The sequence below is a fragment of the Nothobranchius furzeri genome, chromosome 17, assembly GCF_043380555.1.
Source record: "Nothobranchius furzeri strain GRZ-AD chromosome 17, NfurGRZ-RIMD1, whole genome shotgun sequence".
Taxonomy (NCBI): Eukaryota; Metazoa; Chordata; class Actinopteri; order Cyprinodontiformes; family Nothobranchiidae; genus Nothobranchius; species Nothobranchius furzeri.
Genome location: NC_091757.1, coordinates 21,910,239 through 21,927,149, shown reverse-complemented (window position 1 = coordinate 21,927,149; position 16,911 = coordinate 21,910,239). Strand labels below are relative to the sequence as shown.

General features: G+C 41.1%; 1 protein-coding gene across 4 annotated transcripts in view; it reads right to left on the bottom strand.

Annotated features, from left to right (window-relative positions):
• Positions 1-16,911, bottom strand: part of loxl2b (lysyl oxidase-like 2b) — a 159,384-nt gene that overhangs the window by 62,128 nt on the left and 80,345 nt on the right. For all 4 annotated transcript variants that reach the window (XM_054738183.2, XM_054738186.2, XM_054738182.2 and 1 more), the window contains one exon: positions 8,103-8,254. In XM_054738183.2, the coding sequence (XP_054594158.1) occupies positions 8,103-8,254 (152 nt within the window). The remainder of the gene's footprint in view (positions 1-8,102; positions 8,255-16,911) is intronic.

Sequence of the window (16,911 nt, the reverse complement as noted above, 5' to 3'; positions counted from 1 at the left end):
TCTCCTCCCGTCTAGATTACTGTAACACACTTTTCACATGTTTTAACAAAAAGCCCTTAACCACCTTCAGATGGTCCAGAACTCTGCAGTGAGGCTTCTTACAGGAGCAAACAGAAGAGCTCACATCACTCCTATTCTGATGTCTCTGCACTGGTTACCCGTTAACTTTAGAGTTCATTTTAGAATCCTCACTAGAACTTTCAGGGCTCTACTTAGTCAAACTCCTCCCTATATTACTGAACTGTTAAGCCTTATGCTCCAACCCGAGCCCTCAGGTCCACCCACCAGAACCTTCTAGAAGTCCCAAAGACCAGATATAATAGTCGAGGTGATTGCTCCTTCCAGACTGTTGCACCCCGACTCTGGAATGATCTTCCTTTATCCTTAGTCGGGACACATTAAAAAAAAACAGCTGAAGATCCTTTTATTTTAAGCTGATTTTAACTAAATCTTTTATTTTCTTATTTTTAACTCAAAATTTTTATCTTTCATCTGTTTATTTAATTTTATAATTTTATGACTTTATTTTTTCTGATGTTAATCTATTTCTGTTTTGAGATCATTATAATTTATGACTTTGTTTTATTTTGTTTTGATCCATGTGAAGCACGTTGTGATTCTATTTGATAAGTGCTGTATAAATAACATTTACTTACTTACTTAAGAGACAGCAGCTGTCAGCTCTCGTGGAGCTTCACACCCGGGTCCTTCCCTCCTCGGTCCTTGGATCTTTGCAAAATGGTTTCGTTCAGGATTAAGAACTTTAGTAATTCGGTTATTGAGAAAAGTAGTTCTTTTGGTTAAATCCTTTTGTTCTAGAGCCGTTTTCGTTTTGTGATCCTTTTTTGAACATTTCTAGTCTGCTCTTAAAGCTTGAATTTCTGTTCCGTTTCCGCTTTAGAGCTCTGTTTTTCTTTCGTGAATAGAATAAAATTAAGCCGTTGAGATTTGTTATTTTCCTTCTGGTTTTTATGTAGCTCCGGCATTTTCTTTAAATATAGACAAAGTACCTTCATTGTGTTTTGATTTCTTCACCGTCGCCTTCGTTTATTATAAAGAGAGTAAAAATTTACTTAGTTCTGTTAATTCCTTCAAGGACTAAGAATCTGTTTACTCCTTTTTGTTAATGAAACAAATGTTTATTTATACTCACCCTCCTTTTCACTCCAGTTCTTATGTGACGCCTCCTACCACAACTGACTTCCATCAAGGGTTTGGAACAGTATGGAATCTTCAGCAAGGCAAGATAACAATGGCAGAGTGCCATAGCATTCAGGACTCTGGCTTCTGTTTCTACGTTGGATGATGACTCTCTTAAAGGTGCTGTTACTCAGGCGCTGAGCGAACTCTTCAAGGAGCAGCTTGCCTCCTGTCAGGAAGCTGATGACCACTAGGAGCTTATTTCACTGGCCATCCGAATCGAGAAAAGTCTCAGACAGGCATAAAAAATGCCCCGACCTGTTTGTTCTCCTCCTCACAGAACAACACCTCAGGCTTCAGCCTCTGCTGCTACTACTGAAGAGCCCATGCAAACTGGCAGAACTCGTCTATTGCCTGAGGAAAGGCAGTGACGTATGAGGTCAGGTGCATGTCATGGTCTGTAGTGGGCTTCCCCTGTTTTTTCCCTGAGCTTTGTTTGCAGGTGGGCGTGCCCGAGAGCGTTTCAGCTGCAGCTGATTCCCTCATTAACACCCAGGGGCTGTAAGAAGCAGTGTGGCACACCACGCCGGATGATTACTCATGTTTGGGTTCTACCATCATCATCTCCCCTATCCATAGCTCTTGGACCTCATCTCCAGCACCATGCCGCACTGCACTTCCCCATGCCATCCACTCCCAGCCACTCACCTGCTGTTCCTGCGCTCTCCAGTCTTCACCTCATGCTCAGTTCCCTCCTGGATCCCCCCATCTGGATCACCTGGATTAGCTGGATTTCCCACACTCACTCAGGTCTGATCATTCCCCCTCTCAACCGTCTCATTGCTGAAATCGTAAGCTCCCATCCAGTTGACTATTATTTCCAAATGTTGCATTGTCCGAGGCTGACTCTTCTCTGTTTTATAGAGACTCCGTGGATCTCCCTGCCTCCCATTTTTGTGCAGGGCCTTTTGTTCCTCTTATCTAAATAAATACCCTTGTTTTATCTTACCTGTTGTCCCCGTGTGATTCTGCATGTTGAGGGTCAAAAAACTACCTGCTACCATGACAGTTTCAGCTTGAACATTTCTTTTAAGGTCAAATAACTCGAGCAAATCACGGAATTGTACTGAAGATTTACTGATGGCATTAACATAAATATTAAAATCACTGATGACCAGGTGTGCATAATCTATAGTGATAACAGAAAGGAGCTCGGCAAAGTCGCCTAGGAAAGTTTCAGAGGATCCTGGTGGTCTGTAGTTTCCCTGCTTTGCGGATGACACCCAGTTCTACATTTCCAGTAAACCTAACTCCACTCTCCCACCCTCCTCCCTTACACTCTGCCTTTCAGAAATCAAATCTTGGTTCACCTCAAATTTCCTCAAACTCAACGGCAATAAAACTGAACTTCTTCTTGTTGGTACCAAATCCACCATCTCCAAATCTGACAGCTTTTTTTTAACGATTGACAGCGTCACAGTCTCCCCCTCCCCTCAGGTTGAGTCTGGGTGTCATCCTCGACAGCTCACTTTCTTTTCATGCTCACACCAATAAGATAACTCTGTCAGCCTATTTCCATTTTCGATCCATAAACCGTCTCCGCCCCTCCCTTACCCCTCACACTACCGCCATTCTTGTCCACATTCACTTCTGTTTGGTCTTCCCAACAAACTCCTTCATAAACTTCAACTGGTCCAGAACTCAGCAGCCCGTATTATCACCAGAACCCCTTCCTTTCACCACATCACCCCGGTTCTCCGGCAGCTTCACTGGCTCCCAGTCAAATTCAGGTCCATCTTCAAGATTCTCCTCCATACCTTCAAAGCCACCCACAACCTCTCTCCTCCATATAGTTCAGGTCTTATAAGTATTACCACCCCCTCCAGTTCCCTCAGATCATCTTCCTCCCTCCATCTTGCTGTTCCTTCTGCCCGTCTCGCTACCATGGGGAGCAGAGCTTTCAGCCGCTCTGCTCCCCGTCTCTGGAACTCACTCCCCCTAAACATCAGAAATGTTGACAGTTTCACCCTCTTCAATTCCAGACTCAAGACACACCTGTTCAGATCTGCCTATGACCTCTGATTTTATTTCAATTGTTATTTTTTTCTCTGTTCTTTTCATCATTGTGTTTTATTGTTGTTTTTATGTATTTTACTGAATGTATTTTTCCTGTCAAGTGACCTTGGCTGTCCTGAAAGGCCCTTTTAAATAGAATTTATTATTGTTATTGTTATTATTATTATTGTTATTGTTATTATTAGATGACAAGTGCAAGTAACTTGGGTGTACCTTTAACTTCGAAGCAAAGATATTCAAAAGAGTCATAATAACCAACTGTTTACAGATAAATGTCTCTGAAGATTGAAGCCACACTGCTTTTCCACCAGTGGGAGCTGTCAGTCAACGAGAGCGAGCCCCATTCACTAGCGTGCACAACGGAGTCACCAGCGTGCACAATGGCCACGCGCTTCAGTAGGCTCGACACCACGGTGGAGAAACAATACAATGATAAAGGCTGAAGTAACAGATTCCTCAACTTCCTTGGCTTCTGACACAAATTTTAATTAAAAGTGTTTTTTTTATTCACAACGAGACGTTCTTGACAGTGAAGTAGGACTTCTATTGTAGACAGATTTAAAAGATGAAGGTGTCACGTTGAGAGCACGAAGGATTGGACCCAAGATGCAGGAACCCAGAAACAACTCAGCCAGGAGCGGTGGTATAAAAAGAAAATCCTTTATTTAGGACGATGTGACAAAATCCAAATGGGCAGGAAGCCAAGCCTAATATCTGAAACACTGAAAAAACCAAAAGCTGACTTTATGAGCAGGAACCTAGAGTTCTAGTGGAGGACAAGACAACGGACCAACACACACTGAGAGACAGGACAGGGTTTTATACACAGGGGCCGGGTGATTAAGGGAATTGGGCACAGGTGAAACTAATGAACTGAGAGGAGGAGCAGACACAAGCAGTGGAGAAACCCAGATCCAAATTCTGTAAAACAAAAGCTACTAAACTAAACTTTACTAAACTTAAACACCGTAGAACAAAGACACGGGGGATCTAAAAGTGAGTAAACAAATGATCTAGGTGGAGAAGGAAACACTAACGGAGACTAATGAACTGAGAATCTGAACCTATAGAAAACTACAGTGGAGTGACTAGGGAAACATGAGGGAAACATGAGGGGAACCAGGAAGGAGCTGGGGACCAAAGGGGCAAAGAAGACTCAGGGAAACATGAGGGGAACTTGAAGGGAAACCTGGTGAGGGCTGAGGACTACAAGGACACAGAACATGACAGAAGGAAGCTTTGTAATCAAGGCCTCAAAACTAATGAAGAGTTGGCCAAGAAGCTTTTGGACAGGTAAATACTAATCAATTGTATTTTAGAGAACTGTAACTGATTATTTTTTAATAAAATGAAAGAAATGATACTGCAGATTGTTACAGGTTTAGCCATGGTTGGAGGTAGGGGGCAGTAGAGAGCAGTGTGAGTGATGTAGGCTTCAGTAAAGTTGGCTAGATGTTCACAGATTCGGCTTTTGCAGCTCAATACCTTCTGAAAGAGGGGTCTTTATAAACATGGCATACCTCTTTGGGATCATGGCAAGGTAGTGAACAAGCTACAAGATCAATTCTTTTAAAAAAGCTTGTTGTCTGTCACGCTCTGCTCCCGACGCCTTACACTGATCTCTTTGGGCTTACGGAACAGAACGATTGCTCAGGGACCATCTGCAAATAGTAACACCAGAAATTGTTGATGATAAAATATTAAGAAAGTCCACAGTTACACACTGCAGTGTCACCAAATTCACTAAATATAACACTGCACACACGCTGATCACACTACACTAGTTAGTTTAATCCAGGTAAACAGTTTTGATTTAGTGTGAAACTTTTAATAATATAAGTTGCAAAAGCTCCTCCATTCGAAACTGTGGTGACAACAAATCCACACAGAAAATCACAACTTGGATGCTGATCATACTACACATTTTATGTTTTAGACAAATTACTAAACCTTTCTTTTTTTTTTATTTCTCAGATTTTGGGTGATATTTTCAAACATATAAATGCAAACAAGTCCTAAGCTGTACATTCTATTGACACAAAGATGGCCCATGCTGAACACCACTTACCGGCTCTCCATAATACACCTTGTATGTTTTTTGAAAAATAATTTCTCTGATTTTTGGTGAATTTTTAAACTTTTGTCATTTCAATGGCTCCTACACTGTAAAGGACACAAAAGCATGCCTGCTGGTCAACACGTGCCTGCTCTACATACGCCAACCTGCACTTTTTAGAAAACATGCATCTCTTAATTTTCATTCATTTTAACACCATTGTAATTTCTAAATAAAAGCAAGATAAACAAATCATTTGCCACATTAGTGAGAATATTTCAGATTTAAAGAGACTTTGTTTCAACACCTTAAATTAATTGCTGAAATGTCTCCTCAACGTTCATTTTTCCATAAATGTTTCCTCCTGAAATACAAACATAATTCTTAGTTTACGTTCAAAACGATGGAGGAATCATCTGCTGTTAGCAGACTCCAGGGGCAGCATGTTGATATGTGACGTTACTATTGTCTAGCATCGTTTTTTTGAAAAATAACCGTGTGACCAACACAGAAGGAAGACACTGAGAGAAAAGCTGTGTTGTGACCACAGGTAAACATCTGTTGAATGTCAGCAAAAACAAGCCCTGAAGTCCTATGACTCCATGATAACAGACATGCACGTTACTCAAACTTTGTTGTGGCCTTATATGATGCTTGGAAGTGTTCTTTTTGTTTTTAAAGGATAGTGAAAATGATGTTGAAAAAATCAAAAAGTTAATTATTGTGCATTTAATGGAGGTGTAAGAAACCCTAGTCCTGGAGAGCTGCTACCCAGCATGTTTAGAGGCTACACAGCATTAACACACCTGATGATAATCAGCAGGTGATTAACATGCCTCTGTAGAGCCTCATGAGCTGCTGAACATGTGAATCAAATGAGCTGAAGCAAGGAAACCTCTAAAATGTGCTAGATAGTGGCTCTCCAGGACCAGGGTTCCCTACCCCTGCTTTTATGTGTGAGTGACTGGATGAATGACCAGCGGTTCACAACTTTTTCCCACAAGCACCCTCTTGTTTGTGTCCAACATGAGCCAAGCACCTTACAACCACAATCCCTACGCACCCACGCACATCAAAAGTGAATGATTCTACATTTTATATATCCATAAGGGTTGTAACTCTAATACACAGTGTTAATTGTACAATTGTTTGTGTCCTGAGCAGTTTATAAATTTAATTGTGTAAAATATCATCTTTAGAACCTCACAACTTCATCACAGACACAAGTGTGTGGACCCCCTGCAATCTTGTGGAGAACCCATTAGGGTGCCAGGTACCCAGGGTTGGGAAACACTGCTATATATGGTTTAATGAAAATAGAAGCCGTTTACTGTTTGCCCCTCTACTCATTTATTTGGTAGTACCTATGTAAAAAAAGATCCATTCCATCGGTATGTGACATGAGAAGATCTAAACACGTGTACTGATAATACCAATAATGTAGATTTTAACTGATCATTTTTAGTAAAGATTAACAGTTATGGCATGAAATTGATCACAAATATTGTAATGAAGTGCTCTGTAACAAAGGTTATGTGGATGCATTTCTTTGTCCTTGTTAGATTCAACGTGGAAGTTGTTCAACATGGTTTCACACGCTCTGCCTCGGAATGACTGCCTTCCAGATGCCAAGCAAAAAGACACCTTGGTGTTGTGACGTGTGCAAACAGCAGCATGTAAACAACATGTAGGTGTTTGGTTGGAAGTGTGAACATGGAGTTGTACTGGACAAGACAGCACAGCTTCAAATTTATGAGCCGAGGACTTGATTGTCCTTTGTTTACATAAGAATGATGATGCACATTAAGGAAAGCAGCGCAAACGTTTCTTTCATATGCAAAGTACTTGTATTTTGGAATGGATAATTTATTATTTACAATTAGTGTCATTGTTCTCTATGTCACTTTTTTACTCGCGCGCGCGTGTGTGTGTGTGTGTGTGTGTGTGTGTGTGTGTGTGTGTGTGTGTGTGTGTGTGAGTCATGGAGGATGGCTGCTTATACTGAGCCAGGATTCTCTGGAGGTTTCTTCCTGTTAAAAGGAGTTTTCCTCTCCACTGTCGCTGCATGCTTGCTTAGTATGAGGATTGCTGTAAAGTCTCTGACACTAGTCAGTGACTCGATGCAATGTGCTGGGTTCCTTATATAGAAACTTGTTACTGATTGGCTTAATGAACTGACCTGAATTGGAATGTTTATTATGTGAAGTGCCTTGAGACGACTCTTGTCGTGATTTGGTGCTTTATAAATAAACTAGAAAAGAAAAGAAAAGAAAAGAAAAGAAAAGAAAAGAATGACATTTATAAACTAGCTGCACCCTGACTGAGAGATGGAGTTGGCTGATGCACATGTCAGGCAGGAAGGAAACCCGCATTATAAGCTAGATCACTAAGTGGGAGAGGTGGCCTTCACGTGCATGTGTTCAGCCCATTATCAAACATCTGACAGGCCTACCAAAGACCCGGGATGGCTGGCCCATGATAAATCCCCGACTTGCCGGATTGGTCTATGTATATGATGCCTGTGAGCGTGAGCTATGGTGTGATGGCATTTCCTGAAAGTAAAGCTTCAGGGACAGAGGAGATATCCGTTTGTTCTCTCATCCTTTGACTTGTGGTCAGTGAAGTCAGAGCAGGGTCAAACTTTGAAACTATGACAATCGATCTTTCTAAAGAAGGTTAAAAGTAAGATAAAGGTTTAAAGTTGGTTAAAAAAAGACAATTTTAAATACATACTTAAAAATGTGTAATAACTGAAAGGTGAAAAGGTTTTTTAAAACAAAAAATAATAAAAGAAAAAAGTCAAAAAGGAAAAAGCATGCTTCAGACTGACCCTTTCTTTGTAGCCCATAGATGGAACGTTACATCTGACAGCGGCATCCTCCTCGTGGCTGCAACCCAGAGCCTCCTTGTTGAAGGAGCAGTCAGTGATGGACTTCTCAAATCCTGAGCAATTCACTTCATTCATATGAACGGGCCCCATACCTGGAAATATAAAAGCATTACCTGAATGTATGTTTTTGAACCTTCAAGCGTTCCGCATTAAAGAAATATAGACCCTTCAATTCTGACATAATCAAAATGATGCACTTGCACCATATAAACAGAAGTCAAGCGTTACCTCAATTACCCACAAGAGCAACGAGTCAACGGGGGTATAGACCTTTATTTCTGACTTTTCAGAGCATAACATTAGAGATATAACACACCACCTTTTGTCAAACTTTTTGACAGGTCTATTGCTCTTTGACCTTTATGACCTTTCCCACCATAGATCAAATTGACAGGTGTATTGTTTTATGACCTTTATGCCCTTTCCGCCAACCCACCTTTCGTCAAACTTGACAGGTGTATTGTCTGTAGTCCCTTTTGAGACATGATCGTTAACGACCCTAAAGATGATAGCTGTGTGCTGACGCATGAAGTCTCCTTTTGTCTGAACTACTTTAGTTACGCCTGATAACCCCACAGTTCCCACAGTCCTGCATGCCTTTTCAAAAGCTCGATCCATTTCAGCAGACAGTGTCGGTTCACACACACACACACACACACACACACACACACACACACACTTCCCCCTTTCAGAGATGTCTGACTCTGAGACAAGTAAAGAATTTAGGGTAACATTAGGACATGTGTCCCGTCCCCCCCGGGCTGAAAGGTGACGGAGCTCTCGGAGGGACACGTCTGTGTTCCATTCTTCCACCCGGTTCTCCCCAGCGGTCAGCCTGGTGCATCTCTGACCGCTTCGGCGCCTGGCTGCTGTGTGGGCTGACCGCTTGTGGAGCTGTCGGACTCGGAGAGAGACCTGACCGCAGAAATACTGCAGCTCGGTGAGTTGGTTGATAGTGCTTGATGTTAGTCTCCAGAAGTCTGTGTGCCATCAGATAAACTCGCTCGTTTTTTTTATTTTTTGCATATTTGTAGAATAGTGGTGGTCGGGAGCGACTAAATAACTAATCTGTCCACAAAGAGCCACGACCGGGTGCCCTGTTCTCATGGGAACTAGTGCAGTTTAAGAAAATGGAAATTAGTTAATAAAATTGATTATTAAAAGGTTCATATCCTATCCAATAAGACGATAGACTCAAGTGGTTCATTTTATATTGATTTTTATAAAGTATGCATTTTGTATTACTCTTTTTCCTAGTTTTAGACCTTTTACTACAGGCCATGATAAGCTATTAAGTATTTTAAACCCATATGCTTAAGTAGTTCTTTGTATGAAGTTTTCCTCTAGATCAGTGGTTCCTAACCTGGGGGTCCCGACCCCCACAAGGGGGCGCCAAAGCCTCTCAGTGGGTCGCCAGGACCTCTCCACTTTAAGGGGTTAAAACTTCATTTATTACTTGTTTATAGCCTACATTTTGCTCACACTTTTTTCATGAGTGAAAAGTTTACTGATATGAAGACAGGAAATAATTAGTACAGAAAAAGTAACACACTTTTAAGAACATTTTCTCAGCTCACTGTTTTATTTTCAAGTGTCAAAAGTTCATTAAAGATAGGACTGGTTGATTAATCACAGCGTTTACAGTAAATAATCTAGTATAAACAGTAATATACACATTTAAGTACATTTTGCTCAGTTTTTTTTATATGTCAAACATTTATTGAAAGGATTGATTGATTTATCAGTGTTTACAAGAAACAATGTGTTCAGAAAAGTAATAAACTGTCAAGCACATTATGCTCTCTTTGGTTTTGTTAATGACTTTGTTCTGTACTGGAGCCTACTATTACTGTTATCTATTGAATCAAAGCAGATTAAAATGTGCTTGAACAATTTTATCATTTCTTAATACTGTTTATATATACATATATATATATATATGTATATATATATATATATATATATATATATATATATATATATATATATATATACGTGTATATATATATATATATATATATATATATATATATATATATGTAAATATATGTATATATATATATATGTATATATATATATATGTATATGTATATATATATATATATATATACATATACATATATATACATATACATATATATACATATACATATATATATATATATATATATATATATGTATATATATATGTATATGTATATATATATATGTATATATATATATATATATATATATATATATATATATATACATATACATATATATATGTATATATATATATATATATATATATATATATATGTATATGTATACATATACATATATATATATATACATATATATATATATATATGTATATGTATACATATACATATATATATACATATACATATATATATATATATATATATATATATATATATATATATATATATATATATACATATATATATATATGTATATGTATATATATATGTATATGTATACATATACATATACATATATATATATATATATATATATATATATGTATATGTATATATATGTATATGTATACATATACATATATATATATATATATATATATATATATATATGTCAGACGTCACGCTAAACAGTCACTCGACAGGCAGGGTTAAAAAATATGATCGACCTTTTTCCCCATCACTTTGATTTTTATGTTTATGTATTTTTGAAATGGTAATTGATAAACATTCAATACCATTACAATTTCCTTTGATTTAATTTTAAATAAATATTTAGAGTGCCCAGGTAGCACATAAACAATGCAATTTTTTTACGGTTTTCTTAAAGTAGGAACGTTTAACCAGAGCTCTCTCCTTCCTTCTGCTCTGTGTAAACCTGAGCTGATCACCTACTTGTGTGTAATCAAATGTCTATAAGGGAAAAGATGGAAAAGCCATGATGTTCACTTTAGCCTCAGACCGACTTATTGCTGTTTTATGGTGTGTCTGAATCTGCGATCCGCTGCCACGCGGACTGGAATAACAAATGCTGCAGTAACATGAGTTGTAGTCAGGTTCATGAGGAGTCACTGGCTGGAGCGGACACGACTTTAATACGTCATCCCAAAATAGAAGCTAATATCTTAATATGACCTGGAATGAAAAATGTTATAAAACCTCTCAAAAGTTTTTATCACAGAGGAGGCAGCGCTCATTTCTGCCTTCAGTCTGACGGCGCGCCGGAGTTTGTGCAGCGTGCGCGCTTATTGAATCTGTGTGTGTGTGTGTGTGTGTGTGTGTGTGTGTGTGTGTGTGTGTGTGTGCGGTACAGCTCCATGAGCCGCTCCAGTCCCCGCGTCTCATTATTGGCGCTATTTAAACCAATGTTGTAAAACTACTTCTGCCCAGCCCAGATGTGCTCACATGTGCACCCGTGAGCCGTGGTTCCGCTGGAACACGTCTGACCTCTGACAGACGCACTCTGAACTTCAGATCTTCAGCGCGCTGTTAATAGCCTGACACGTTTAGAATGCTGTCCCACAGTCAGTGTGCTACTATCATAATATAATAATGCTAAAATGCTCAGATGGGAATCATTTCTTGATTTATTTAGTTACATCCACAATGTTCTGTGTGTGAGGTTTACAACGTCAGAACACCTGCATGAGACAGGTGTTAATTACAATCTGCCAGAATGACTCGCCACCTTCAGATTCCTCCAACACCGTTAAAAATGATCAAATACGGAACATATCTTGCTATTGACAGCGTGCGCAGGCCAGAACGCTGAAGCTCGGAGCGTATCATTATTATGAAGCTAGGGCACATGCGGAGGACACACACACACACACACACACACACACACACACACACACACAATTACAGTTATTGGGCCCAATTACTTTTTCTTTGGCCCACCTACAAATGAGTTTCTGGCTACGCTAATGGTGACATATGACAGACTTCTCTGAGCTCCGCAGCCATTACACTTTTCACTTCGCGCACCCCCTAGCGGCAGCTCGCGCACCCCCGGGGGTGCGCGCACCACACTTAAGGAATCCCTGCTCTAGGTGATCCAGAGAGGCTTGACCTTTGGGTAAGCAACCAAAGAAGAGAGTGCTGGACTCCCAATTCACACTCCCGCTTGTGCAGTGAACACTTTGATAGTCATCACTTCACCACATACTCCAGGGTTCAAACACATTACTTCATATTTTGGATAAGATTGAAGAAGTTGAAGCATTAGCTGTATAATATACAGATGTTACATTTCTGTGTAACTAGAAGAGAACTTTCTTGTTAATATGAATATGGTTTTTATTCTTCGTTCCAGCGTGTCACAACGTGCCGGTGAGTGAAGCGGAGGCAAGGGTCCACATGCGGGTGAGGAAGGCAGGCAGACAAACTAGAACAAGTAAATATCTTTAATGTTTTAAACACACGCTGGACACTGAAACAATGAACCGAGAAGAGACACAGAACTGAAGGGGTTTAAATACAAGAGGGCTGGGAGCTTGGGTGATTAGAAAACGAGACGCAGGTGGGAGCAATTAACAGAGACACATGACTGAAGAGAATGGGGAGACAAGACAGGGTGTGACACACCGTCACAGTTATAGTTAATACATTTTTTTCATATCATTGATATGTTATTATTATATTGCAGCACAAACCAGCACAAATGTTTGACACCAATTTTGTTAGATTTGAAGAAGGTGGTGGTGGGGGGGGGGGGGGGGCAACTTCACTTAGGTACCTACTGCAAATAATAATAATATAGCAATAATACGAAAAAAAATGTAATAACTGTAACTCATGCATGAACGAAGAAGAAACACCATATACATATTTACAAGAAAGTAACACGACATCACACCTTTCTACATCTAATCAACAGTGTTGGGAACGTTACTTTAAAAAAGTAATTAGTTATATTTACTGATTACTTTGTCAAAAAAGTAACTCAGTTACTAACTGAGTTACAAGACCATAAAAGTAACTAATTACCAACAAAAATAACTACTTAGTTACTTTTTTCATTAAAGAATGCAAGAATTACTACAATAGTAAAATATAAATGACTAATGACTGGAACATAATAAAATGTATGTCAAAATGTTTTTTATAAACCTGAATAATTTAAATAAATAAGCACTTAACAGGAGGAACTACTAACAGGAACATTACACTAATCTAGACTATTAAAAGGTCACTGTGTGATATTTAACAAGCCCCCAATCAGCTAAAATTTAAAATTGCAAATAGAAACATCTGTAAAGGTTCCTGAGCCTTTAAATGGTCTCTCGGTCTAGTTAAATTACAGAAATAAATGTAATTTTGCACAGTATTCTAATTTTTCCAGCTGCACATAATTGTGTGTTTTAGTAGCATTTCTGTTGCTGCTAATCTAGTAACGGTTAAATAAATAAATAAAATCCTTTAAAATGACACTAGAAGAGGCACAAGCCTGATGGAGGACTTACATTTACTAACTTGGGTCAGACCCAACCACAGAAGAGCTGAAGCTGGGTGGTGAACACACACAGGTAGTTCTAATAACACCTGAGCTCCATGCCGTCTGAGACTGATGCATCAGTGTTACAGCGGGACTAAAGACATGATCAGAAACAGGTTCCAGCTGGATGATCTAGGAAGGCAGAAGATCAGGACGTCTGAGCGGTGAACAGGTGAGCGGACCTTCGGGACGTCCCGCTGTCACGCCAAGAAGGACACGGCTGCAGATCCACACCTGCAGCCGTAGACTATTCATCACGTCTTCCTCGTTCTTCACGGCCGTGATGCTCTTGGATGAAAACATCTGCCTCTTTAGCTCCTGATCAGCTGATGACAGCTTCAACACACCGCGCTGCTTAACACACGCATTTCCTTATCAGTAACAGAAACGACGTTTTGATAAAATAAGACGTAATTAATTAGTTTGCTCGTTACTGAAAGAAATATTTTTTATTAACGCGGTTATTTTAAACGGCGTTATTCCCATCACTGCTCTGTTGGGTCTACAGCACGCAGCGACTGAGACCGTGAGGGTCTCCGCCCACCCGGCCAATCATCATCGTGTTTGTAAGCGCGTTACCGACACCTCTCTCTCCCTGGCTGCAGCTGAAGTGTGGCGGTCAGAAAGCCTCACGCTGTTGCTCAAAGTTCGACAAGCACATGGTAACGCACAACCGTCCGTCCCCAGTAACGGTAACGGCGTTGCAACGGTGGGAAAAGTAATTAATTAGATTATTCTGGGACCTATAAAAGAACGCCGTTAGAAACGCCGTTATACTTAAACGGCGTTACTCCCATTACTGCTAATCAACACAACGACTCCCACACAACAGAGGCTAACGATGCAAACGAACCATGAGGAGGTGTTTTGCAGGTGACAGTTTCTGCTTATCAAGCAACAAGAGACAGCTACAATAAGATCGACCCTTCTATATTCATGAAACCAAAGAAGTCCAGTTGCCTTCTTTAAAATTTGAATTACCATGCAGATGCCTCACTCATTCATGCCAGGTGTGTGACTGCAGGTAAACACTGGTGTTTGAAAGGGGGTTTGACCTAGGATAACCTTTGGAAACTTTTACTTATATCTTTCCAATGACAGCAGCACAAATATTTTTACTGGCAACATTTTTCCAGTCTGGCTAAAAGTCTGTTTAGTCGGTCTCATAATCATGACATTTATGTCATATTGAACAACAGTTGTTTTTTATTCCAATTTTAATTATTCTGTTTCAGGTGAAGTTGCTGTGTGATTCCTGTGTCCTGTTCAAGAGATCAGACATACATGGGCAAGACACATGGCAAGAATTGGTGACTGTGGTCATTCGCAACCCTGAGTTGTGCTGCTTTAATAGAGATAATCAGAATCAGAATAAGAATAGGTTTATTGCCATTGTCAGTGAACAAACAATTCTTGTTTGTTCACTTTCAAGAACTTGCTTTGGTACTAATGTGCTACATATAACATGAATAATAAGATTAAAAATAGAATAACATATAATAAAAAAACTAGAATAAAACTTTCAGCTATAAAAATGGCAGGTAATGGTAACATGGCCGATAACGTGATGTTATGTCGAGTACAGAAGACGAACATGGTTGTGTGTTTATAAGCTGTTCACAAGTCTAATGGCAGATGGAAAGAAGCTGTTCTTATGGCGGGAGGTTCTGGTCCGGATGGACCGTAACCTCCTGCCTGAGGGAAGCGGCTCGTAAAGTCTGTGTCCCGGGTGAGAAGGGTCAGCTGCTATCCGACCTGCATGCCCCCGAGTCCTGGAGACGTACAGGTCCTGGAGAGATGGAGGCTGCAGCCAATCACCTTCTCAGCAGAGCGCACAATGCGCTGCAGTCTGTGTTTGTCCCTCACCGTGGCTCCAGCGTACCACACAGCGATGGAGGAGGTGAGGATGGACTCAATGATGGCCGTGTAAAACTGCACCATCATCTGGGCCGGCAGCTTGGCCTTTCTCAACTGCCGCAGAAAGTACGTCCTCTGCTGGGCCTTTTTGATCAGGGAGCTGATGGATGGCTCCCACCTAAGGTCATGTGTGATGGTGGTTCCGAGGAAGCGGAAGGAGTCCACAGTGGTGACGGGGGTGTCCGTCAGGACGAGGGGGAGAGATGGGGCTGTGACTTTCCTGAAGTCCATAATCATCTCCACTGTCTTCTGAGCATTGAGCTCCAGGTTGTTGCTGCTGCACCAGCACACCAGCCGTTCCACCTCCCTCCTGTAGGCGGACTCATCACCGTCAGAGATGAGCCCGATGAGGGTGGTGTCGTCCGCAAACTTGATCAGTTTAACGGAGTCATGGCTCGAGGTGCAGCGGTTTGTGTACAGGGAGAAGAGCAGAGGAGAAAGTACACAGCCCTGTGGAGCTCCTGTGCTAATTGTCTTAGTGGTGGAAACATTCTTCCCCAGCCGCACGCACTGCGTACGGTCTGTCAGGAAGTCAGTGATCCACCTGCAGGTGGAGTTGGGTGCATTGAGCATGGAGAGCTTGTCCTGGAGCAGAGCAGGGAGGATGGTGTTGAACGCAGAGCTGAAGTCCACAAACAGGATCCTAGCGTAGGTTCCCAGGGAGTCCAGGTGCTGCAGGATGAAGTGCCGCTAGGGGGTGCGCGCGAGGTGAAAAGTGTAATGGCTGCGGAGCTCAGAGAAGTCTGTCATATGTCACCATTAGTGTAGCCAGAAACTCATTTGTGGTTGGGCCAAAGAAAAAGTAATTGGGCACAATAACTGTATGCGAACTGCAGAGGGTCCAGGAGGGGGGAGGTGAAGGACTTGAGATGAGGGAGGACCAGGCGCTCAAAAGACTTCATGACTACAGACGTCAGCGCCACAGGCCTGTAATCATTCAGTCCAGTGATACGGGGTTTCTTAGGGACAGGGACAATGGTGGACAGCTTAAAGCAGGGTGGAACATGGCAGGACTCCAAGAAGATGTTAAAGATGTCCGTGAAGATTGGAGACAATACCTCTGCGCAGTGTCTCAGGGTAGCGGGGGAGACACCCTCCGGGCCCGGGGATTTCCGTGGGTTTTGCTTACGGAAAACCCTGAGCATATCCTCTTCTGTCACTGAGAAGGCAGTGGAGGGGGAGGGGTGGTCAGCGGGGACTGTACTGTTCACAGTGGTGAAGGTGGTGGGGGAGGCATGTGACACCAGAGTGGCTGAAGAAACCTGTGCAGTAGGGGGTGTGGGGGATGGGTGTTGCATTTCAAACCTTGCATAAAAGGAGTTAAGTTGTTCAGCCAGTTGTAGGTCGTCAG